At 53.5% G+C, this 26,263-nt stretch overlaps 1 protein-coding gene and 1 non-coding gene across 2 annotated transcripts; one reads left to right on the top strand and one right to left on the bottom strand.

Moving 5' to 3' along the window:
- The first annotated feature begins 2,554 nt into the window (after window positions 1–2,554).
- SDR42E2 (short chain dehydrogenase/reductase family 42E, member 2) lies at window positions 2,555–22,449 on the top strand. The gene is made up of 12 exons (XM_036097380.2): window positions 2,555–2,606; window positions 4,542–5,375; window positions 5,860–5,955; window positions 7,927–7,984; window positions 8,689–8,807; window positions 9,483–9,558; window positions 12,265–12,347; window positions 13,904–14,041; window positions 14,602–14,667; window positions 16,461–16,524; window positions 17,846–17,919; window positions 21,008–22,449. Exons 2-12 carry the CDS (start codon window positions 4,578–4,580, stop codon window positions 21,245–21,247), a joined length of 1,812 nt encoding a protein of 603 aa, XP_035953273.1. The 5' UTR covers window positions 2,555–2,606; window positions 4,542–4,577; the 3' UTR covers window positions 21,248–22,449.
- Window positions 22,450–26,157: 3,708 nt separating this feature from the next.
- TRNAL-UAG (transfer RNA leucine (anticodon UAG)) lies at window positions 26,158–26,239 on the bottom strand. Its single transcript has one exon. It is a non-coding gene; the product is annotated as a tRNA-Leu (tRNA).
- Window positions 26,240–26,263: the final 24 nt, after the last annotated feature.

Raw genomic sequence — 26,263 nt, 5'->3', positions numbered from 1 at the left:
TTGTAAAACTGTGTGACAACTTTTGCTGAAGGAAGAGGTATGCCTACTCTATGACCCAGCAATTCCACTCCAAGACAAACAGGTGCATATGTTCCATAAGAGACGTATAGGAGAATGTTTATAGCAGCTTTATTCATCAGAGCTAAAAACTGGAAACAACCTAGATAGTCCACCAATGATAGAATGGACAAATACATTGTGATACATTTGTACAGTCTGATACATTTGTGAGACATTTGTACTGTGTACATTTCTACACTGTCAATTTAAAAAAATGAGCTACAACTACATTCAACAAGATGCCTCAATCTTAGGAACAATGTCAGGCTAAAGAGTACATAGTGTGTAATTTCATTTATATCACGTTCAAAACTCTTGTTGGCAATAGAAGTCAGAACAGTGGTTACCCTGGTAAAGGGCATACTGAGGACATCTGGGGTGCTGGAAATGTTCTAGATCTTCATCTAGGAAGTAAAAATTCATCAATTGTTAAAAAACAAATAAACAAACAAACCACAGTTCCCTGAGGCTTGACAAGCCCCGGCTTTGGCCAGGCTCCGTGCTGGGCCCAGGGAGGCAGCAGGGACCACAGCCCCTGCTCAGCGGATCTCGGTCTGGTCACTGCCTTGGGTAGCTGCCCTTCCACGTCACCTCCACAGACAGAGAAAATGGCCTCTGGTGTTTGTATTGCTTTGCTGGTGTTGTCATAAAGTACCACACACCGAGCGGCTGAAACAACACAAACGGATTGTCTTCAGTTGAGGAGGCTGGAAGTCTGAGATCAAGGTCCCGCCAGCGCCCCGCTCTCTCCGAAGGCGCTCGGGAGGATCTGTGACAGGCCTCCCTCCTGGTTCCTTGTAGTTCCTTGGCTTGTGGCAGCGTAACACTGATCTCCACATGATGCTGTCCCTGCGTGCACATCTGTGTCCAAATTTCCCACTTTCATAAGGACACTGGTCGTACTGGACTAGGCCCTGCTCTCTGTCACCTTATCTTTAATGACTGCAATATCTGCAATGACTCTATCTCCAAGATCACACTCGGAGGTACTGGGGGTGAGGATTGCAACATGTGAATGGGGGGGAGGGGCAGGTACACAATTCAACTTATGACTATGGTGTTGGAAACTATGCCCTTGGCAGGACGAGAGCAGCTGCAGGACTGGGGGGGGATATGAATCCCGAGGCCCGGCTGGTGGGAGAGGAGGGGCCGGTCTCTGGGAATGGAGTGATGGATGTGGTCTGGACATGGTTTGGGAAGTGATGAAGCACAGGACCTGGGTTTGAATCCCAACCTCTCCTATAATGATAACACCTGCCATGGGCTGAGCACTGACTGGACAGTCACCACACTCTTCGCATATAACCACGTCCCAGCTGTAAAGCACGTGCCATTTCCAACTTTCGGATGAGGACGCGGAGCCTCGTAGCTGCCCAGAAACACACAGCAAGAAAGTGGCAAAGCCAAGATATACCGCCAGGGCTGACCCCCATGGCCTTTTCCCACCACACTCCAAGCCTCTTTTCATCTCTCTGAACCTGTTTCCCTGCCTCTAAAACTGGGCCAAAACGGAGCTGTGAGGATTCAGCAAGATACCTTGCCACCAGGCACAAAGCATGTACTGGCTAAGAGTTTCTCTTCTCTTCCCCACACCCACCTATGCTCACGGAGGAGGCTCCAAAGGGTGAAGCCTTTCCAGTAGCCTCTTCAGACCGAAGTGACCAGGCCTCGGTGTTCCTGGCTCAGAGTCAGTCCTCAGAGCGCTGCTATAGCAGACCAGCTGTGGGCCGCTTGCGTGGCCCCCTGCCGCGGCTTCTCCAGGGAAGGTGTGATCCAGCGGGGCCCCAGCGCAAGGGAAAGGCCAGCACTGAAGAAGCCCCCATTAAACGTGGGATGACCGCATCAGAGCACGGATGAACCCAGAGATGGGCGGGAGAATACAAGAAAGGAAGAAGACAGATTGGTGCACGGGAGGCAAGAAAGATACATGGAATGAACTGGATGCATGGAAGGCTGGATGGATAGGTGGAAAGACAGAACGACGGATGGATGAAGAGACGAACGGATGAACGGACACACACAAAATATGTGGGGAAATGGATGAACAGGCAAAGAGGTGGATGGAAAAATAGGTGGGGTGATGAATAGGTGGCCGAGGAAGAGGGGCGGGAAGGCAGGAAGCGGCAGGCTGCCCAGAGAGGAACGTGTGGGGGAACAGACGGATGGGGAAGGGGGTGAAGAAGTTTCTTTGGGTTCGAGGACCACTGTGCGGCAGGATAGGCCCGGCCCGCATATAACCACGTTATATAGAGGGGCTTTGCGTCCTCTCCCCACCTGCAGCTAGACCCATTGCACCCCCTCCCTGTTCCACCGGCCTCAGTTTCCCCGCTGTGAGAGCCTGCGGCCGCCGCCCCAAACAACGCCGGGGCGCGGGAGGGGCGGGCACCTGGCGGACGCGGGGGCGGGCGCGGGGCGGGCGCGGGGGCGGGCGCGGGGGCGGTCCCGGAGCCCAGCCCGGCCCCGCCCCGGGAGGCGGCCGCCCGGCAGCGCGGAGACCGTGGGCGCAGCGCCGCCGGGAGCACGCAGCGCCGCGGGAGCCCGGCTGGGTGAGCGCAGCGGGGGCTGCAGGGGGCTGCGGGGGCTCCGTGGGCAGGGGGCGCGGTGGGGGGGGGTGCCCAGAGGACAAGCCCGGAGCTGCCGGGGCCGGGGCTGCTCTCAGTCGGGGGCACTCTCTCCTGCCCGTCCCGGTGAGGCGATGCGGCCGGGGTGGGTCCCTGACGCCCGTCCCCCAGTTTCTTTCACCAAATCCTACTTTGGGTCCCCAGTGATCTGGATCCAGGCCGACCCATTTATTGAGATCCCATCAAAGTTCGCGAATGTTCTCTGAGCTCAGTTTCCAGCTCTGGGTGATGGGAACAGTAGCCTCTCATGCTCAGGACTGCCAGAATTCAGTGCCGCGGCGGCTGGGGTCAGCCCGGTGCTCAGCCGCGGCGCTCCCAGATGCAGAAGAGCTCTTAGCGGATTCATGCAGTCAGCTGCTACTCAGCACCTGCTCGGCCCAGCGCTGGTCCAGGTGCTGGGGGCACTGCAGTGAACAAGGCCCTCCTGGAGCACGCTTTCCGGTGCTTGGCCAAGGGCTCTGGCATCTGGTCTTTCGTGACCACCCCCTGAGGTAGACGGAACACCAGGGTTATTTGGGTCCATTTTACAGCTGTGGATACCTAGGTGCAGTGAGGTTTTAAGGATTTTGCCTAAGGGCACACCCAGTCTTCATCACAAAAAGAAGCATCCCCATAGACTAGCAAGATGGTTCTGGTCCCAGAGACCAGTCCCCAGAACAGAGTCCTGGGTAGAGAAGGGCTCCACTGTGGGGCTGCATCCTCTCCCCTCCCTACAGGGGAATTAGACTCATCCCCTGTGATGACTCGGATTTGGGGTGTCTCCCCACAGTGCCAGTGTTTGTGCGCGGTGTGACTGGGTCCCTCACCTGGAGCTTTGGAGTGCAGGGCGTGACAACGGAGACCGAAAGATACAGTCCCTATAGCTGTCAGGGTCCCTGCCCCATGACCCCACCAGCAACAACAACCGCGGGGCTCATCACTCAGTCACTCAGTGCCCATTCTTTTCTACAGCCAGTAGACATCAGGCAGGGCAGAGACACCATCTCTCTATCCGCAGGGCCTGGCAAACGGCTGGCCCCCCAGTCCTGGTTGCTGCCGTGATTAATGATGATAATGGTGATGATCTGACCCCTGGTGCACGCCTTGTCCTCAGGTGGAGCAGGAGGTGGGGTGGGATGAAGATGTGACAGTGGCCAGCCTGGCTCGTTTGAGGTCTGGAGTGAGGAGAGCAGGAGCCGCGCTCCTGGACCCCAGGGTTCACGCAGCTGACCCTGAAGCCAGCAGAGGGCTTGGACAGACCTGTCCTGCCAGCCACCTGCACGGGGTGGGGGGTCGGGGGGCGGGCGGGAGAACTAGAGGCAGCAGGTGTCGGGGTAGAGGCAGCGCGGCGCTCGGAATCGCGTGCGGGGTTCCAAGCCTTTTGGATCCCACGTGGATTCCTCCTCCTCATCTCCTCCCTCTATTTCTCCTTCTCTCCTCCTTGTCCTCCTCTCCCTCCTCTTCCTTCTACCTCTTTCTCCAGGAAGCCCTCCCCATCTTCCCAGTCAGAAAGCAGTCACCTCCCAGTCTGGTGGGGTTCCCCTGGGCCTGATTTGATCCGTCTTCCTCTGGTACTACACGGGAACTGGGATTTTAAGGAACTGGTAGAGAAATCAGGAATGCTTGGTATAAACCTCAGCTATGCAGTGTGACTTTGGGCTTCAGTTTCCAAAGCTGTAAAACCCAAGGCCTGACTGCCTTTGTCTCTGACTCTCTCAGAGGGAGGCAGCAGCTACCTTGAAAGTTCTCAAAATTCTGCAAGGGACAGGTTCACCGGGAAGTCAGATCATCTCTAACCCTCACCAGGAATTCCCCTTAGTCTGATAATCCACATGACTTGAGACAACTCTAGAATGTTCTTTCTTTTGTTTTTCCCTACAGGTGGACAGATCCTCAGTCTGCATGGATCAGTAGAGGATGAAGGCCAACCCAGCAGGCTCCTCCTCAGAGGCCTGCAGAGCTGCAGGCCAGGGCGAGAAGAGCTGCCCTGTCTGCCAGGCTTGGGGAGGAGTCTCAGGCCTGGGGTCTGAGTCAGGGCCTGGCCCCGGGCTGGGTGCAGTTTCAGGACATGGACCAGGGCCTACTACAGTTCTGGGGCCAGGGCTGGGGCTTGGTGCTGTGTCCAGACCTGGGCCAGGGCCCGGTGTGGTTCTAGAACCTGGACCAGGGCCTGGTGCTGGGTCCAGACCTAGGCCGGGGCCCGGTGTGTTTCTAGAACCTGGACCAGGGCCTGTTGCTGCTTCAGGACCTGGACCAGGGCCTGGTGCTGTGTCTGGACATAGGCCGGGGCCTGGTGCTGCTTCAGGACCTGGACCAGGGCCTGGTGCTGTGTCTGGACATAGGCCGGGGCCTGGTGCTGCTTCAGGACCTGGGCCGGGTCTGGGGCCTGGGCCAGGAGCTGGGTCAGTCCCTGGGCCGGTACCTAGGCCAGGAGCTGCAGCATTACCTGGGCCAGGGGTAGAGCCTAGGCCCAGACGGGGGTCTGGAACTGGGCCCAAACCCAGTGAGCCAGAGACAGCTTCCACATCAGCACCACAGCAGAAGACTCAGGCCACACACAGGCAGGCCCCTCGGCAGAAGGTTCTGGTGACTGGAGGAGGAGGCTATCTGGGCTTTAGCCTGGGTTCCAGCCTGGCCAAGAGTGGCAGTTCTGTCCTACTGCTCGACCTCCGCAGACCGCAGTGGGAGCTGTCTCCGGGGACCGAGTTCATCCAGGTGCAGTGATGAGCGTCTTGGGGGGCGCTGGTGGTGAAGGTGTGGGGACCAGCCCAGGCTGGTGGTGGAGGCGTGGGGACAGCGTCTGATGTGAAACCAGTGAAGAGCACAGGCTCTTGGAGTGGGACTATTTAAGCTTTGACCCCTTCCCTGCCGGGCAGCCATGACCACAAGGCTCCACATCTCTGAGCTTCCGTGTCCTCATCCAGGGAAGAAGACTTCTTACGGGGAGTCAGTGAGACAGCGCGCGTAAAAACAGCAAGCACAGCCCTGCGACTTAGCTTGATAAATGGGGCCAGTGGTGGTGATGGAGCCAAAGAGGCCCTGTAGAATCATATAGTAACTCTTGCCCCACAGCTTCTCCTACAGGTGCTTGGACAGGGTGGGGTCAGAGGCCCAGCTCTGGGACCTGGCAAGGTGCACAGTTGGTATCTCTGCCTCGGACCCGAACCTTCTGTCCCCATCTCTTCCTTCTCTGTTTCAGGCGGATGTCCGCGATGAAGAAGCCCTGTATCGTGCCTTCGAAGGGGTGGACTGTGTCTTCCACGTGGCGTCCTATGGAATGTCCGGTGCTGAGAAGGTGAGCCCCCCACATACAACACCTGGAGTTAGAGCAGGGTTCAGATCCGGGTTCTGCCCACACACCCCCCTTCATGCAGTGTATTCATTATCGCCCTTCACCTAATCCAGGAAGGATTTACATGATACCCAGTCTGCATTTTGCATCCATGGGACCAAATACCAGTTCTGCTGCTTTCTAGCTTTGGGACCTAGAGCGAGTTAACTTAACCTCTCTGAGCCTCTGTTTCCTCGTTTGTACTAGTATTCACGTCAGAACCTCCTCAGTGTGTGGGTACCTGTCAAAACATACGGATACCCTTAGGCTCCGAAATCACACTGTGCCTATATTTGCAGCATTGTTCATAATAACAAAACACAGGAAGTAACGTCAGTTACTATGCCCATCAGTTAAGGATTACTTAAATAAATTGTAAGGTATCCATTGAAATTCTACACAGCCATTCAAAAGAATGAAGTAAGTCAGTATGTGCTGATAATAGAATAATTTCCATGGTGCAAAAACAGTGTTTGATATCCTCCTGTTTATAAAAAAAAAAAAAAGAAGCAGCAGCAGCAGCTAGGATAAATATTTATATGCTCACACATGTGTATGTGCTGATATTAATAAGTATAGATTATGGGGGTGCCTGGGTGGCTCAGTCGTTAAGCGTCTGCATTCGGCTCAGGTCATGATCCCAGGGTCCTGGGATCGAGCCCCACATCGGGCTCCCTGCTCCATGGGAAGCCTGCTTCTCCCTCTCCCACTCCCCCTGCTTGTGTTCCCTCTCTTGCTGTGTCTCTTTGTCAAATAAAAAAATAAAAATAAAAAAATAAAAAAAATAAGTATAGATTATGTCTAGAAATACACGGACTGTAACAGTAACAGTGGTTGCCTCTGTGGGGGGGGTGGGAGGGAAGGCAGGAATCAGGAGTGGGAAGGAAATTTTCTTTTTCCCGTACATCCTTTTTACTGTTTGAGGGTTTTTTTAATATTCTATTTTTTTTTATTTAATATATTGTTTAGTATGTTATTTATTGAGAGAGGGCGAGGGGGAGAGGCAGAGGGAGAGGGAGAGAGAGAATCTCAAGCAGACGCGGCACTGAGACTGGAGCCCAATAGAGGGCTCGATCCCACGACCCTGAGATCATGACCTGAGCTGAAATCAAGAGTTGTTCACCTTGGGGCGCCTGGGTGGCTCAGTCATTGAGCATCTGCCTTTGGCTCAGGTCATAATCCCAGGGTCCTGGGCTCAAACCCCGCCTTGGGCTCCCTGCTCGGCAGGAAGCCTACTTCTCCCTCTCCCACTCCCCCTGCTTGTGTTCCCTCTCTCGCTGTGTCTCTCTCTGTCAAATAAATAAAATCTTTAAAAAAAAAAAAGAGTCGGTCGCCTAACCGACTGAGCCACCCAGGCGCCCCTATTTGAGTTATGTTTAACTTTGCAATTGTATTATCTATTAAATAAAAACAACTGCAATGAGAATAAATATAGTTTAAAAATTGAGACAGAACCCACCTCCGGGTTGGTTGTGAGAATTAAGTGAGACATAAAGGCTTCGCCCTGTCCCAGGAAACACAAGCAGCTCTCTCTGTGTAGACAGAACCTTGCTAGAACATGAACAGTGTTACCCTGTCCGTCCGATGGCTAAGGAAACCCAGACTGCCAGAGTGAGGAGATGATCCAACACATTTTGGGTCCCTTTTCTGTGTCACACACTGTACCCAGTCCTGCCACGGGTGTATTCAGTCCTGCCGACCACCCGAGGGGGTCTGCCGTCACTTCACAGACGGGGGAGCTGAGGGCCGCCCCGGGAGACCATGGCAGAGCTGGGCACCGGGGCCCAGGGCTCCTGCACTCAGATCCCTGCGGCCGAGCCCGACGTCCTGCAGCCCCTGCCCGGCCCCACCCTAAGCCCACCTTACGGCCTCAGTGGCCTCCTCGAGGAGGTCTGAGTAGCACCACCACTTTCCCACCTCCCTCTTGTCTTTTAGCTGCAAAAAGAGCAGATTGAGTCTATAAATGTTGGAGGCACCAAACTAGTAATCAATGGTAGGCACTCAGAGCTCAGTGTGACCTGCTGTGTGTTTCCTGCTTCTGTCCCCTTTCCTGCCACAGGCCCAGCTCTGGGGACAGGGGAGGGGAAGAGAGGTGGGACCCTCCTCCCCTCCCCCTGCCCACCCCAGCGGAGGGCCTGTGGGCAGCACATCCTAACTGTGCTGCGGACCTGCCCGGGCCCGCACGTGGGGTGGGTCAGCGTGGCCACAGCCTGTCTGGGGACACAGGCAGTGCGGGGTTTGCATTTCAGGGATTAAGGGTTAGAAAAGTCACTGAAATACAAGACCCACATCTGAGTTCTCTGGGCATGCGAAATCCTGTTTTTCTCTCTGATTTTAGAGTGTCTTTTTTTCTGTGCCCCCATCGAGTGAGACTTTCTTCTGACTGGTCCCCTGCAAGGTAGCTCAGGGACCAGGGCCATACTGGGGAGGAGTGAGCCAGCCTGGCCCCCAGGGCCCCACAGAGCAGGGATTGACCCATCCCCCTCCCCTCCTGAGCATCTCTGGATTCTGGGCCAGGGGCCAGGATGTGTGTCCAAGACTGGGTCCCAGTGGGCACCTCCTCAGCCAACTCCCACTCATGTTGGCTGTGTGTGTGTGTGTGCATGCGTGTGCGTGTGTGCGCGTGCGTGTGGGTGTGTGCGTGTGCGTGTGTGTGTGTGTGCGTGTGTGTTGCTGTGTGCGCCCCTGTCACTGCAGTCTGTGTCCGTCGGCGGGTCCCAAGGCTCATCTACACCAGCACGGTCAATGTTGTGTTCGGCGGGAAGCCCATAGAACAGGGTGATGAGGACTCTGTGCCATATTTCCCACTGGAGAAGGTACGTGGCTTCCAGGAGAGGTGGGCGGGGCCACTGGGCCCGGGACCCACAGCCCACATGGCAGGGATGGGTGGAAACCAGGGTCAACCTCACGACTCAGGGTGAGCCCTGTGAAGAAGGGGTCCCCAAAACTGAGTAGCACAAGCCTTCTCCTATTTCAGCTGGTCATGCCAGCAAGGGGTTTGCAATCACACAGACCTGGCCTTGAGCCAGCCCGGCCATGTTCTACCTGTGGGACTCTGCACAAGTCACTTTACTCTGAGCCTCTATTTCTTCATCCGGGCGTGACCACTCCACCCTGTGGGTGTGTGGCGAGCAGGAAATGAGATGATGTATGTGAAAAAGCCACGGACACTAAAGAACCAACTGGAAATAGTCCATCCAGCCCACGTGCGGCATCCGCATCCCAGAGCAAGCCCTGGGGGCCGGCAAAAGCCTCCCTGAGTAGAGGGATCCTGGTTGTTACTGCTCTGAACTCTGCTCCTGTCGCTCCCACCCCGGGGGGGGGGGGGAAGAAAAGCACGGGAGCTCAGGGCCCCAGGGGGGGTCCCCAGAATTTGACCCCTGTGTCGTCTGAAGCAGAGGGGCAGGCCCAGTGCCGGGTGGGCTGGGCAGGCCTCCCCAGCAGGGTCGCTGACCCCTGCCTGGTGGCTCCCTTCTCCCTTCCTCTGGCAGCACGTGGACCACTACTCACGAACCAAAGCCATCGCTGACCAGTTGACCCTCATGGCCAACGGAACACCTCTCCCAGGTGAGTATCGTGGGGCCCTGCTGCCGCCCCCAGAGTGCACGGGGGAGTGCGGCTTTTAGCTTCTGTGTCTCTGAGGCTCACCTTCCTTCAATAGGACAGCTCCCCAGGGCCTTCGTCCCTCATCACTCCACAAATTCTGAACACCTGCTGTGTGCCCGAACCCCACTAGGGATACAGTCCCGAGAAAGTCAGGTCCAGTCCCTGTCCTCGTGTTGCTCACGGTCTTGAGTGGACCAAGAGACCGGATAGAAGTGGGTCTTTTTTCTGCCACATAGGAGTGGATCTCTCCACTCTCTCAAATAAATAAATCTTAAAAAAAAAAAAAAAAAGAATATGGACAGGTGTAAGTATGACACAGTAGCTGCTCCCACACACTGGCTTAGACTGAAGTGAGTTCAAATCCCGACACCACCACCTCTTAGCTTTGTGATGTGATCTTGGGCAGTATCCTTTTTTCCATGCCTCAGGTTCCTCATCTGTAACAAAATGCGGATGATAGTAATCTACCTCGAAGAGCTTTTATGAGAATAAAATAATAACAGGCAGTTGCCTGTTTAAAAGGAAGAAAAAAGAATATGGACAGTTTGCATTTACCGAGCGCTTGCTATATGCCCGGCCCTATTTTACATGCTAATTTTATATGCAAGTTTCTCAGTAACTCTTTACAGCATCCATGCGAGCTAAGAACCTGAGGGATCCCCTGCTTTCCAAACTGAGGAGCCAGATTGATTTGGAGAGTGAGGGATGCTTGCAACTATAATCGGTGGATTTACGGGGGAAGAGGCTGAGGCTGAGGGGTGAACTGACTTCGTTAAGGTCACATAGCTATTAGGTGGCAGAGGTGGGATTTGAACCCCCACCCCCACACCAGGGGGGTCTAACACCAGAGCCTGGAGCCTGGATCTGAACCATCGTGCTTCACTGTAGCCACAGCTGAGCAGGCCATTGAGCATGGGTTCTTTTCCGTAAAATCCTCCCCACCCTACCCTGGCACCCTGGACCTATCAGGCCTTGACCCCTGATCCCAGGGGGAACACACATCCAGCCGTGTTTTCCCAGGGGTTTGACCCTGGGTGGTTGACTTCTTTTCTCTGCCTGGGGCCTTCTCTGGCTGGACCAGCAGCCTGCTAACCAGACACTTAATCCTTTGGCCAAGAATTATTTATACGAGCATCCCCAGCTTTCCGTGGTCCGGAGTCATGGATACTCTGAGCTCCGCCCCTCTGTGACGTAGCTGCCCAGCGCCCCGCCAGCCAATGTCAACTGCAATCAGACCTCCCCCCCACCATGCCCAGGTGACCCAGAGTTTAAAATTAGCTGCAGGCTGTTTACAGAAAAGCTCACCTGATACCTGCCTTCCAGGAGTCCAGCCATGGTCACCCTGGGTGATTTCCAGTCCCTGCTAACACAAGCTGGTCCCTGAGGCTCTGCCTCTGACCCAGCATGGAGGGCCCCGGTCTCTGAAGCAGAGCCCCAAGACTGCAAATCTCAGCTCAGTACAAACGGGACAATGGACGGCAAACTTGGTGGCTTAAAACTGAAATGTGTTCTCTCATGGTTCTCACAATTCACAGTCGGGTGTCTGAGACCCAGTTGGGCTGCACTCCCACCAAAGGCTCTAGGGGAGAACCTCCTTGTCTCAGCAGTTTATGGTGGCCCCACTCATTCCTTGGGGTCCACATGTCTCTTCTCTGTGAGTCCCTTATAAGGACTCACGTTGGATTTGGGGCTTACCGGATAATTCAAGATGATCTCATTTTGAGATCCTTAATTACATCTGCAAAGACGCTCTTCCAAATCCGGTCATATCCACAGCTTGCGGGATGTGGACATATCTTTTCGGGGGCCATCACTCAACCCACTCTACTGGCCTCATGGTAAAGTGAGGATGTTGGCGGGGAAGCAGTCAGGGTGTTTGGCTATGACCCAAGACACCGGCCCTGGCTAAGTTGCCGGGAAAAGGAACTTATAGTGGAAGGATGTGGGATCGTTTCTGGAAAATATATTTCCAGAAAAATGACTACCAGGGCTTGGAAAGGATAGGGTTGGGGGAGCTCCAGGGACTGGGTGGCAGGAGCTGGTGACCAGTCTCTTCAGGGTGAACCCACTCGTAGGATTTTAGATCCTGGTGTCGGTGATGCTGAGAGTCACGTCCTTGGGTGAGAATATGTCATGGACCCAGCTTGAGTCCCATGGCCACCACCTCAGGAGAGAGTGAGGCATCTGGCACATCCAGACTGACAGCCCCCTAAGACCTTGTGCAGAGGGGGAGGGGCCCCCAAAGGAAGATGCTGTACATGGTAAAATGGGTGCAGTTGACTCTCAGGGGAGTCAAAGGAAATTACATCTATCGAGTGCCGGGTAAACTCATGGGCCGCGTACATATCTGCATCCAGGTCTTACCTCTGGTTACTGGCCTGTGAGCGTCATGAGGGCAGGGACCATTTCTTGGTTATCCTTGGATTCTCCTCTTGGTTATCCTTGGATTCCCGGGGCCCAGTGCTGGGGGTAGAGGTCGGGCAACCTCTGAATGTTGTTTGTTAAATGACTAACAGATTGAGAATAATTGAATAAGGAAACCCCAAGGGCCTGTCTTCCCTGCTAACCTGTCCAGGAAAGGACCAGAAGGTGTGGACAGCATTTCTGTGTGTCTCTCCCTGCTGGGCCACCCCTCCCCGGGCCCTGACCACCCTCCTTGTGTCCTAGGAGGAGGCACTCTGCGGACGTGTGTGCTCCGGCCCCCAGGGATCTATGGCCCTGAAGAGCAGAGGCACCTGCCCCGCGTGGCGGTATGTCAGCCCAGCCCCGGGCCTGAGACTCAGGATGAGTCTGGCTGCTGTGTGCATGGATTGGGGCCCTTCCAGTCCACAGTCACTCTGTTGGTCTTGGGGCAACGTCCTGAGCCTGGGGCTCTTAGTTCTGGGAGCTGTCCCTACCCCGAGCAGACCCACCAGGAACAAAGGTCTCAGTGTGTGCCTGCCAGGGTTAGGCACAGGTCGGGGAGTCCCGGAGCTATGACCCCAAAGAGGCAGAGGGAGCCTGTTGTCCCTCCTCAGATGTGGGCTCCCTGGTGGCCAGATGGCTCATCCCGTGCTGCCAGCACAAGGGTCTTCAAATAGGAAGCCCCTCTCCAGGGAGAGTCAGGTGCCAGCGACAGAGCTACGAGGAACTGTAGGCCTTGTCCTCAGATTGCTCATAGCCTGGTCGGAAGAGAGGCGGCACCATCACGAAACCAGTGTGGCCAGGGCTACATGGAGGGAAGAATGAGAATACGGGAGCACAGCAGAGGGAGCCTGGCAGGGGAGGTCCAGGATGAGGCCTGTGCTGTTTGGAAAGGGAAGAAAGAATGAACCAAGGAAATGGGGTGGGAGAGGGAAGGTGGTCCAAATGGGGCAGGCAGCTTGGGTACAAACCCGGGAACGAGAAAGGGTGCTGCTCTGGGCTTTGCGACAGATCAGTGAGCAGAACAGAGGATTCCTGCCCTTGTGGGGCTTATATTCTCACAGGAGATGGGTAATAAACATGATACATGATAAGGGGTGTTTGAAGGTGCAAGGTGCGTTGGAAAAATAACGGAAAGGGGGAGCAGGGTGTGGGAGCTGGGCGCCCGGGCAGCCGGGGAGCCTCATCGAGCAGGTGCATCACACCAGGTTGGAGGGAGAGCCTTCCAGGCAGAGGGAAGTCCGAAGCCCTGAGATGGGAGCCTGCCGCACATGCCGCGGGGAGCCCGTGTGGCTGGAGCTGAGTGGGCAAGGGAGTTTATAGCAGACAGTCGGAGGGTAGCTGGGCCAGAGCAGAAGGGCCCCCTCGGCCGTTGTCGAGACTTCTTTTGGCAGCGTGGGCGTCCAGAAGGTTCTGAGCAGGAAGACACAGTATCTAAGATTCAGGGGGATCCCCCTGGCTGTGTGGAGAACAACCGCAGGGACCGTGGGTGGAAGTGGGGACCAGTTCGGAGGCTCTTTTGGTCTCCAGGTAGAAAAGAGGGGCAGCAGTTGGGGCGGTGAGAAGCAGGGGGATTCTGGACAGAGTGTTGAGCCAACTGGATTTGCAGATGAGTTGGGCGTGGAATGGAGAGAAGGGAAGGCCAATGGAGGCCCCAGGGTTTCAGCCTGAGCTGCAGAGTGCTGTCTAGTGAGATGATTTTGGGGGGGGGGTGCTTGACCAGGAGCTGGAAGGTCAGGCACTCGCTCCAGGACACGGACAAGTGACCACCACATGGAGACATCGGGACACGGGTCTGGGGCAAAGGGGTCTGGCATGGAGCTAGAAATGTGGGAGCCATCATCATATAAATGGTATTCAAAGCCACTCCAGACTTGAGTCTGTGTTTATCACCCCCCTCCAGAGCCACATCAAGAAGAGGCTATTCATGTTCCGATTTGGGGACCACAGGACACGGATGAACTGGGTCCACGTGCACAATCTGGTGCAGGCACACGTGCTGGCAGCTGAGGCCCTCACCGCGGCCAAGAGCTACGTGGCCGTGAGTCTCCTGCAGTGCTGTCCCCACCTTCCCCCCCAGCTGGCTACGGGCAGGGTACCCCATCCCTAGGGGACTCCTGGCTCACACACATTTCACCCCAACTCAAGATGGTCAGTGGGACTGTAGGCTCAGGGAAGCTCGGGGTGAGGGGCTCTTTATAGAGCATCATTAGCTCCTTGCAGTGACCCTGTGATGTAGGTGTTGTTGGTCCTGAAGTCATGGTCACCGAATGCTAAGCATTTTATATACACCATCCCATGTAATCTTCACAACAGCCAAGAGGGAGATCCTGTTATTTTCTTCCCATTTCTCAGATGAAGGAACTGAGGTACAGAGAGGTTAAGTGACTCTATTGAGGTCACACAGCTAGTCAGGGTGGCAGCCTCAGAATTCAAAGGGAATTGCCCAGGTCTGTCACCAGGGCTAGGGAATGGCCATGACTCCTCAGTGGCTGCTCAGGAGAATTGGGGAGATCGGGGCAGCTGCCGAGCCATCTGAAAGGGTGGGGTCAGGCTGGGGAGCAGATGCCTCACTGTCCCCCTCCCTGTGTGTCCCCTCAGAGTGGCCAGGCATACTATATCAATGATGGGGAGAGTGTCAACCTCTTCGAATGGATGGCCCCGCTGGTAGGTGTCCAGACATCCACCCACCCCCACCCCGAGTGAGGATTCAGGGATTCTGCACATCTTCTCTCCTTGTCATCCTTTCCTCCGTCCAGAAAATCAGAAGCTTTCACATTAAAAACCAGCTCTGGTGATAGTGTCCACCGGGCAACACTGGAACTGGCTAGAGCTGGGTGTGGCTGCCTCTTTGGGGGACCATGTACTCCCTTGGGTTGCCATAGTCCCTCCCAGCCTGACTCCTGATTTATGTTGACTTGCCCTGTGTGTGTTTGCTTGTGACGCCCCCATACTGTGTGACAAAGCTCCACAAGGGGTAAGTAGAAGGTAAACTGAAGCACAGAGGGAGCTGTTGGCCCTGGGGCTTCCTATGCTGCCGCCCTTCAGAGAACCCTGGCCTCCTCATCCAGTACCCTACAGACCCCTTCTTGGGGCCAGGGCTGCCTGGAAGGGGTCGACCAGCGGCCCCGTGCTGGAGGATCCATCCTGTGGCATTCAGGCACATCAATGTCAACAGCTTTATTGAGATATTATTCATATACTGTACGATTCACCTATTTAAAGCACATAATTCGATGGTTTTTCATATATTCAGAGTTGTGCAACCATCACCATAATCAATTTTAGAATATTTCCTCATCCTCCAAAAAAGAACCCCCTCCGCAAAATTATGCCTTTACCCCAACCCCACCCCTAGCCCCATACAACTCCTAGTCTACTCTCTGCTTCTGTAGACTTGCCTCTTTGGACATGTCCTGTAAGTGAAATCATACAATATGTGAACGATTGTGTTAGGCTTCTTTCATTTGACTTCATGCCTTCAAAGTGCATCCATGTGTAGCCTGCATCCTTTCAGTATTCATTCCGTTCTATTGCCAAAAAATATTCCCTTCTAGGGATATACCACATCTTGTTAATCTTTTCATCAGTTGATAGAACTAGGGGTTTTTCTACTTTGGGGCTACTATGAAAATGCCACTGTGAACATTAGTGTATACATATTTTGTGTACGTACGTTTTCATTTCCCTTGGGTGTGTACCCGGGGTGGTAGTGCTGGGTCTGGTGGTAGCTCTCTGTTTAAATTTTTTTTTTAAACATTTTATTTATTTATTTGACAGAGAGACACAGCAAGAGAGGGAACACAAGCAGGGGGAGTGGGAGAGGGAGAAGCAGGCTTCCCGCTGAGCAGGGAGCCCAATGCAGGGCTCGATCCCAGGACCCTGGGATCATGACCTGAGCCGAAGGCAGACACCTAACAACTGAGCCACCCAGGCGCCCCTCTGTTTAAATTTTTGAGGAACTGCTGCACTGTGACGATGCGTTTGGCGGCAGGCAATATCAGTAGTCACTAAATGATGTGAATGATCCCAGGTTAAAAACCGACCCATGGGCGCCTGGGTGGCTCAGTCGTTAAGCGTCTGCCTTCGGCTCAGGTCATGATCCCAGGGTCCTGGGATCGAGTCCCACATCGGGCTCCCTGTTCGGCGGGAAGCCTGCTTCTCCCTCTCCCACTCCCCCTGCTTGTGTTCCTGCTCTCGCTATCTCTCTCTCTGTCAAATAAATAAATAATAAAATAAAATCTTTAAAAACCGACCCACGCATTTAAGCCCAACTTGACTTTTCTAGATCAAAGCTTTCCATTTCAAGACTGGCGCAGGGTTGGGGCTCGCTGTGGGGTTTTTCCCCCCTGGGTGGCCGAGTGGCACCTCTGCTCACCCCCAGGGTAAAGAGAACATGTGGCCTTTCCACACCGGCCCCCGGAAGACCTGTTCTCATCTCGGGCCATGTTTCCTTGCAGTTTGAGAAGCTAGGGTACAGCCAGCCCTGGATCCAGGTGCCTACTTCCTGGGTTTACCTAGCAGGTAAGGAAAAGAGTATGCACAGTAAAATCCCTCCATGAGCCGGGTACATATGCATCACCTCATTTCAGACCCAGGGCCAGGACTAGGTGGAGGGGGATGAGGCACTGAGGGCGCAAAATTTCAGGAGACCATCACTCTCGTGGGCAGGTGCTCCGAGCCCGATCTGCCCTTGCCCGGCAGCCTCCTCACCCTCGTCCTGGCCCAGTATAAACCCTGTCCTACCTGCAAGGTGGGTGTGATTGGGCCACAGTGAGAAAGCGGGACAGGCAGAATTCACACCTGGGCTTGGCCGGCCCCGTGGCCCGTGGTGGGAGGCATCATGCCAGTCAGGCGGAGAGGGAGCCCTGGGGCCGCCTTGTCCCCTGAGGTCACCCCGAAGTCAAGGCTGCTTTTGGGGTATGTGAAGTTTCCTCCTCACCCTTCAGGTCTGCCTCTAACTCTCACCACCCCGCCCCCCATCACCACCTCTGCTGGCCTCCTTCCAGCTGGAACGCAGAGCGAGCACCAGGCACGGCGTGGTCAGTCCGAGGGGACAATGACCCTCAAGTCACAAACAGCTGCGTTCCTGGAAGACCTTAGCTATAGATCTGTTCTATTTTAAGTGCACTGGGATGCTTGCCATTTAAAGCAGGGATCTGCCAACTTTTGCCCACCAGGCCACACATGCGGGGTGACTTCTCATGTCCAGCGTTGCCACAGTGATTGATGCTCTTTGACCCCCAGGTGGGAAAAGATCTGCCACCGGTTCTGATAGTTTTACAGGATTGTATATACATTTCCAGTTCCTCGCGAGCTATCACCCCCTAGTTCGTAACTCTGCACATCTGAATCACCGGGGAGCTTATAAAATATCAAAATGCCTCAGTGGCCCCCCAGACCCACTACATCAGCAGCAGCAAGAGGAAAGGGGCGGGGGAAGCATGAGCATTTTTAAAAGTGGTCCAGTGTGCCACCCAGATTAAGAACTTCTGCTCCAACTTCTCTCTCTCTTCCTCAAGAGACCACACTGGAATAGAAGTGAGTGAAAGGAGGAGGCATGATTTGAGCTGTGAATCTGCTCTGCTTTATTTTCAAATGTCAGTCCTTTAATATTAACGACAACTTACTTGTGACACATTTCATAGCCAAACAAGGCCCCCTGGCGTGTGCTGAGAGCTGCTGATTTAAAGGAATGCAAGGACGGGAATTTGGCAAAGTGAAGAGACGCGCCCCCCCCCCCAGCAAAGCAAATAATGCCCCCAACTGAATTGTCCCCGAGGGCCTCCCCGGAGCTTGCACGGAGGGAGGCACCCTGGTCATTGGCCCCTGTCTCCCCGCACAGCCGCTGTGATGGAGTATTTGCACCTGGCCCTGAGGCCCATCTACAGCGTCCCCCCGCTGCTCACCCGGAGCGAGGTAAGGGGGCTGCTGCTGTGGTGGTTCCTGTTCCACACCCCCACTGGCCCCACCCTTCACCCCTTTGATGCCATAACGGGATGCTTGTCTGAGGTCTCAGAACCTTCCAGGTGGGCCCACATCTAGCACTAGCTTCTTTAGAATCTTCCCAACCTCTGGGCTTTTGCTTAGGCTGTGCTCTCTTGGTCTGAAATGCAATGAGCTTGGAGCCTGTCCCTCATCCCTGCCACTTTGTTCTTAAGCAGCGTATCTTCACTGCCAGACTGGAGGCTCCCAAAGGCAGGTTCGGTAACATTCACGTTTTTGAATGCCACCCACCGGCGCCACCAACTCTCAAGACAACGTGCACATGGAGCCTGGTGCCTCTAGGTGCACCATGCTTACTGAATAATAAGTATATATTAAGTGCCTACTGTGTCCAGAATACTATTCTCAAATGCTGATGATGCAGTTTTCTATTAGCACATATAGTTTTTAAAAGAGGACTTTTTATTTATTTGTCATAGAGAGAGAGCACAAGCAGGGGGAGCGGCAGGCAGAGGGAGAAGCAGACTCCCCACTGAGCAAGGAGCCCAATGCAGAACTCCATCCCAGGACCCTGGGATCATGACCTGAGCCGAGGGCAGACACTTAACCAACTGAGCCACGTATTTATTTAGAGAGAGCGCGTGCAAGTGGGGGGAGGGGCAGAGGGAAAGGGAGAGAGACTCTCAAGCAGACTCAGCACTGAGCACGGAGCCCTACTCAGGGCTCCACCTCATGACCCTGGAATCATGACCCCTGAGATCATGACCTGAGCCGAAATCAAGAGTCGAAACTTAACCAACTGAGCCACCCAGGAGCCCCGAAAAGAGAGGATGTTTTAATGAAGATTATAAAGTGTTTGACATTACTTGCAAAATCCTCCTAGTTCACCCTCTCATCTGATTCTCTCTGATGTCCTGCTAAGTTAGGAAGGGCAAGAGATTATGATCGTGTTTTGTGATAAACTGAGCACTAGAGAAGTTAGTGACTTGTCCAAGGCCACACGGTTCTGGCACTGGCTTCGTACTTAAGCTCGGTGCTGTCTGACTCAGAGAGAGCATGGGCCACAGAAAGAAGCACTTCTCTGTGGTTTCTCCTCTGGGCCATCCTGACTCCCAGAGGAAAGGGAATGACAAGAGTAGCCATCTATTGAGTGATGGATATGCCAGGCATTGTGCTTTATCTCATTTCATTTTCACTACTAAATTGTAGATTGTTATCTCCATTTCCAGAGGAAATGAGACACACAGGGCTGAAATAACCAGCCCATGAGTATTCACTTAAGTAGCAGAGCTGATATTCGAACCCAGACCAGACCTAAATGATTTCAAGCTTAACCATCAACTTGTGAAATGACTCAGGAATCACAATCATGTAAATTAGCTCCCAAAGTGCTGAATTGTGGTTGGGTGGGAATTAACACCCACCCCCCACCCACCCCCACCTCCCCCACCCCGCCCCTCTGGTTTCACTTACAGGTTTCCCTGTTCAGCGAAGGGGTAAAGGATCCCTACTTAGCTAAGGTTGTTTCTGGGCGCTGTGGCTCGGGCGCCCTCTGCTGGTCAGTCTGTGACACACCAACCAGCCCTCCAGTTTCAGTCTGATTCATTGAACATTTTTTGAGCACCCACTGTGTGCCAGGCATTGCGCTGAGTAGTGGAGGCAAGACATAGCCCTTACCTCAAGGGGCTCACAGTCCAAAGGGAAAGACAGCTCCGTAACCGGGCAACTCAGCACACTGTGATAAGAGTTATACTGGAGGAAACTATGAGGAACTTCAGAGCACACAGAAGGGGCACCTAAGCCAGTTCTGGGGAAGTTAAGGGGACTTCTCAAAGGAAGGTGACATCTAAGCCTGAGAGCATTGTGTCCAGGACCCTGCTGATCTAGTTCCCAGAACCCCAAGGTTCTGACCTTAATACCTGGGGCAAAAAGGGACAAGATTGCCCTCTCCCCCCGCAAGCATACAAGACCAGCAGCTTAGGGGCGCCTGGGTGGCTTAGTCGTTAGGCATCTGCCTCCGGCTCAGGTCATGATCCCAGGGTCCTGGGATCAAGCCCCGCATCGGGCTCTCTGCTCTGCGGGAAGCCTGCTTCTCCCCCTGTTTGTGTTCCCCTCTCGCTGTCTCTCTCTGTCAAATGGATAAATAAATCTTAAAAAAAAAAAAAAAAAAGACCAGCAGCTTGGCCAGAGGGGCCATGGGAGAATCCAGCAGCTCTCTCCGACTCCTTCCCAGGGTCCAGCAGAGGAACAATAGAGACAGAAATGAGGTGGGAGGGCATCCTCCCAGTCCCAGCATAGCAGGGAAGAGCATGGGCAAGTCACTTAACCTCCCTGTTTTTAATTTTCAAATATGCAAAGAGAAAAAAGCAAATATGTAAAGAGGAGATGGTGGTAGTACCACCTCAGGGGATTAAATAAGCTAAGGCCTAGAAAGGATTTAGCCCAGGCCAAGCACGGTGCCTGTTCAGTTATTGATAGCTATCAGTACTGCCCTTGAAACCTCTGGGCCCCAGCAGTGGGAAGAAACGCCGCCCAGAGCCTGGAGAGTAATCGCTTCTGTATAATTGAATTCCTCTCTTTGGTAAGCTTAACCAGGGAGGGCGCAAGCAGGCTGCGCCCTGGGAAGTCTAGAGCATTTCCTGGGATTATTTTACCGGAGAGCAGGACCCAGGCCACAGACAGGGCGGTCAGCTTCTCCTAGTGCATACCCAAGAATGTGCAAGTGCCGGCTGAGTCCCAACACCGTGTTAGGCCGGGGAAGGGAAACTGCAGAGGTGGGACCTTCACTTTTGGGGGGCTGAGAAGTTCAGTTAGGCTGGGGGAGATGCAGAAAAGGCCTCCTGGAGGAGGCGCCCTCGAAGAAAATGGAGATAGGAGGGAAAAAAGGAAACCTTCCCTGAGGAGGGCATCGCAGGAGCAAGATCGAGCTCACGGGTTCTCTGAAACTGCCGTGCAGCAGAGGGAAACCTCTGCCCTCTTTACCTTTTCGGTAAAACAAGGTGGAGTGTGCTTCCCACCTGCAGAGCCCCGCCCCTCGGCAGCCCCGCCTCTCTCCCCGCAGGTGCGCAGCGTGGCCGTGACGCACACCTTCCAGATCGCGAAAGCCCGCGCGCAGCTGGGCTACGCGCCAGACAAGTTCCACTTCGCCGACGTCGTGGAACAATACGTGCGGTCCACGAGCCAGCGGCCCTGCGGCTCTTCGGCGCGGACGCTCCTACGGCTGCTGCTCGGGCTGCTGCTGCTGCTCGGGCTGCTCGCCCTGGCCCTGCACCTCCTAGGCCTGCAGCCGTCCTTCGTCTGAAGTTCGTCACTGGCCGGAGTCGGCTCCCTGCCTGGGCTCCATCTTCCGGGCTTGCCCCCGCCCATTTCCCCGCCCACACCCCGCCCTCTGAGCTTGGACCCGCCCCTGGATCTTGACTCCGCCCCTGTCCTGCCCTCCGGGCTTGGGCTCGCCCCCGTGCCCTTGCTCCGTCCACACCCCGCCCTCTGGACTTGATCCCGCCCCCTGAGTCTTGACTCCGCCCCAGTCCTGATCTTCGGGCTTGGGCACGCCTCTGCTCCGCCTCTTGAGCCACGGCCCCGCCTTCTGGGTCTTGGCCTGGCCAGGTTACTGAGCAGGTAGCCGCACAGCCTCGTCCGCCTTCCCGGCCTTCACCCCCCTCTCTGCGCCGAATTCTCCCCTGCTCTGGTTCCGCCCTCTTTCTGGCCGAATCGGTAGGATTGCGCCCTCCCCTTCGTTTCTCCTTCCGACTGGCCCTGCTCCTCCCTCTGGATCTGGTCCCTACCCTCTTCTAATTGTAATTCGGCAATAGCCCCGCCCTCTCCCTCTCTGAGTCCCCGCCCCTCTCCAGCCACGCCTCCTAGGTGAGTTCCTGGGGCCTGGCCGGAGTCGTCTCTAAAGGCCAAGTGCAGGTCTGTTTGCCGTTTTCCCGGTCTGCTGCTGCCTCTCTAGGGACACTGGACCCTCCTCGCCGCTCAGGCTCCTCTGTACTTGTCCTGAGATCATCTTGAGATGTTGGAATAGACTCATTCTAGGAGAATTGCTTTTGATCTGCTGCTACCTTAATGTTTTGGGTTCACTCAGTCATGCATGTCTCCCTGTGTGTTGATAGTCAGGGTTGGAGGGTCACCTGAGACCCAGGCTTCTGCCTAACCCAGCCTAGCCTTTTTGGGTTTCCGGCTTACTAGCCTGGGGCTGACTTAGCTTAGTAAGCACAGGCTTCTGTACTGGCAAGGATCTAAACCAGAACAAAACTTTTTAAGGTGGTCAAAAGGTATAAACTTCCAGTTATAAAATAAAGAGGTCATGGTGATGTAATGGTGACTATGGTTAATAATACTATATTATATATGTGAAAGTCGCTAAGAGAGTAGATCTTAAAAATTCTCCTTAAAAGAAAAAAATTGTAACTATATTGATGGATGTTAACTAGACGTGATCATTTCACAATATATACATAAATCATGTTGTACATCTGAAATTAATATTATGTGTAAGTTATATCTCAAAAGATAACTTTTTAAAGAACTGGACCTTTTGAAAAAGTACCAATATAATTATAATGGGAAGAGTTAGACCTTATTTTGGTTCTATTTTATAATTTCATATTTCTTCTACTTGTTAATAAGGGGGCAGTGGTGATCACCATAATCTTTAATGTTTAAACCCACAAAATTTCTTAATCGAGCCTTGCTTTCCACAGAAACACCCCTTCCCATTGTCTTGGTATGAATTATGAGTACGAGACTATCGGTGGGTAAACATATCCATGTAGATATCATAATGTGCCCACGCACATTATGGCAGAGAAGAAAACCATCACAAGCCTAACAACACCTGTGGCGGAGGGGAGTGAATGTGTTAGAGCCAACATGGCCATCCCCAGTGTATCCCTCTCTGCGGAATAATTAAGACAGTTTGGGAAGCAGCTGAGAAGCGCATGCTCCCCTTTGCTCGGTTAAACTGCATGTGTGCATATAATTTTTTAAAAGCTCAGTGATAATCCTTTATGTCTGTTTAATGCTTGACAGTTTGAAAGGGCTTTCATCTATCTGCTTTTATTTAATTCTTAGGGCCACCCTTACAGAAGGGTTTATTGTTCCCATTGTATAAATGAGGAACTTGGGGTTATATCTAACTTCGAAGTGGACGACATGGGGGTTCCTCCTCTGCAGCTGGAGTCATTTGGAGGAGCTGCCCAAGGCTCACCAAACACCACACTCAGTGATGTCTGCTCTTCTGCATCCCAGCCATGTCAGGGCTTCCTCTGAGCTCTGGCATCTACCTTGGGCCATTTGGGGCCGGCAGCCCTTGGGCTCCCTTTCTTCTCAGTACGCACGTGCCTCTAAACTCACTACCTTCTTCTCTGACTTTCCTTTCTATCAATCCTGAGAAATCTGTGCTCAGGGCACGGAACACAGGCTTTACTGTCCACATAATCTTCTACATCTTTTGTCTTCTGCCAAAACACAGCTTTCGAAAAACAAAAGGAGGATCCCTTTCTTTGTTTTCTGGATTTCTCTAAGTCCTCGCTTTCCCTAGCTACACTCTGGGCCTGGGGGCAGTGTGGGTCACTCTGCCAAGAAAGCTTCCCTCCTTTCGTGTGTCTTGACCCACTGGAAAAGGAGTCCACTTTGTCCACCCAACGGACAAACTGAGTTCCCATGAGGACTTTAGAGGCTGCCCAGGTAACCAGCCCTCCGTGCATGAGGTTCTGAGAGAAGAAGGAGGTCGTAGCTTACTTGGAAACACTGAAGCAATGTGAATGCAGAAAACAGAGCTGTCACTGTGGGCAGCCAATCGAATGGACCGTCAAGGTGAATTCATAAGTTTCCCACTGTGGGTGCTGAAACTATTCCCTGTTGTAGACCCAAGGCTGGGTGTCTAAAATATCCTCCAGTCTCAGAGTGCCTGGCTGGCTCAGTGGGAGGAGTGTGTGACCTTTGACCTCAGGGTTGTGGTTTCAAGCTCCATGTTGAGTATAGAGATTACTAAAAAATAAATTTAAAAAATATCCTCTAGTCTCTCTCATCTTAAAAATCTTCCCCCCTGAGTCCCCATTTCCTGTCTCAGTACTGCTCCTTTGGTTCTCCCCCCTTCTCAAAATGAAATTTTGTGATGAGTTGTCCACACTTACGTTTATTTCTTCTCTTCAACTCATTCAAAATGGCTTTTTTAAAAAGATTTTATTTATTTACTTATTTATTTGAGAGAGAGAGAAGGAGAGAGAGCAAGCTGGGGGTGGGGCGAGCAGAAGGAGAGGGACCAGCAGACTCTGCGCTGAGCAGGAGCCCGACCCGGGAGTTGATCCAACAATGCCGAGACCATGACCTGAGGCAAAACCCAGAGTCAGACGCTTAACTGATTGAGCCCCCCGGGTGCCCCTCAAAATGGCTTTAATCAGGGTCATCAATGACCTTGTCCATAAATCGTGTCCAATGGATATTTTTCAGTCTTTATCTTGCCAAGCCTCTTAGCAGTGTTCAACATACTCCCTCTACTCCCTCTTCGCAATACTCTTCTTGGCCTATCGGACACCACCGCTGTTTTCCACGTGTCTCTGACCAGCCTTTCTCTGTCCCCTCTCTCCCACTGCCCTCCCTTTAAGACGACGTTCCTCAGGACTCTGTCTTGGCCCCTTGCACACTTCCTGAGCAAGTCCGTCCATTCCCGTGGCCTCAGTCTCCACCACCTCCCAAAGCTGTATCATTTGTTCAGTGTCCCCTTGACCTCCAGACTTCTGTGTCCAACCTCCTACTCAAGCCCATGTCCCACATCTCAAACTCAATGTGAATCAAATTGAATCATCTTCTCCACGAACTCCTCTTCATCCTGTGTTCCCTCCTAGGGAGAGGAGAGGCACCCCCAGTGCCACCAGCCAGTGGCTCAGGTCCCAAACCTGGTCATCACTTTTGACGTGTTCTTCACATCCTCATCAGGGAGTTCTCTCAGATCACTTCCAAAATGTCTGTCTGACCCACCCTTTGTGTCCTACCCACCATCACAACCATGGTATAAGCCACTCTCCTTTCTCCTAGACAGCTGCGCTAGACTTTGAATGGACCCTCCTCTTCCCGCTGCCAGAGGGAACTTTCTAAACCCAAAATTGGAACACGCCACCCTCCCACTTAAGACCTTTTGATGGTTTCCCATTGCCCTCAGGATGAAGTTCAAAGCCTCAACGGGGCCTTCAAGACCCTCCTTGCCTAACAGGTCGGCCTCATCTCTTGCCGTTAGTCTGTCCATGCTGCTCTCTGCTCAGCTGCCCTGAATTGACTTCAGAGCATCTCAGACACACCAGGCTCTCATCTGCCGCTAGGATCTTCCACATGCTGTTTCTCTTCCTGGGACTCCTCTCTCCCACCTTCGCAGACCTAACCTCTCAATTTCAAGTCCCAGCTAAATGTCACCTCCTCGGTTGACCCTGAGCCAGGTTAGCACGCACTTTAGAAGACTCCTCACAGGTGTAATTTGAAATTACGGCAGCTGTAAAAACTGAGTGAGTAGACCTGCCTGCCTTGTGTGTTCTGTAGCCTCGGGCGAACTTGGCTTCTGGCACACAGTAGACCTTTCATACATAGTTATTGAATAAATAAATAGATGAGAGGCCCCTGAGCCAAGCCTGAAGACCAGCTATGAGATGGATCAATGAAGCTGGGACTCCAAGGTTGCTAGCCCTACGTGGGGCAGGCCCTCTGATGCCCCAGCCTTTCTGTAGGGTCACCTGACATGCTTCTACCAACAGAGGTTTGTGGAGTCAGCTGGGGCTCTCCATAGGACACAGAGGGGGCTGGAAAGGAACCTTCCCTATTGGAAAGGAATCCCTCCCAATTATGACCTAACTCAAGTCATAATTAAAATCAGCCCACCTAACGTTTGTCTTTGCAGGGTAACGAGGTCTGCTCCCTGTGGCCTCCAGCCCTGGAGCATTAAATTAAAGATGTAGGCAGTCTGCTGGAAACTATTAAAGTTATCTCAGATGCTTTTCCCTTGGAAATAAGGAGACGCTTCTGGTTTTGTTTTTTAGGTAGCCAGATTGGTGGGTTTATGCACAGAAGAGGGCCTGGGCTGTGGTTTCTGCCTTCTTCCATTTGCTCTCCATTTCCTTTTTTTTTTTTAAAGAGCGTAAGAAAAGAGCAAAAAGGAAGAGGCTTTGGGAGAGGATGATAAACAAATTGAAGTGTTCAGGAAAAGTGAAACCATCAAGGGTGTGGCAGCGGTGGGATTCGAACCCACGCCATCGAAATGACTGGAGCCTAAATCCAGCGCCTTAGACCACTCGGCCACGCTACCGCCCGCTCCGACAGTTTCCGCTGC

This window comes from Halichoerus grypus, chromosome 6, assembly GCF_964656455.1.
Source record: "Halichoerus grypus chromosome 6, mHalGry1.hap1.1, whole genome shotgun sequence".
Classification (NCBI taxonomy): Eukaryota; Metazoa; Chordata; class Mammalia; order Carnivora; family Phocidae; genus Halichoerus; species Halichoerus grypus.
Note: the sequence above shows the minus strand (reverse complement) of the source record. Positions and strands in the feature narration are given on the sequence as shown.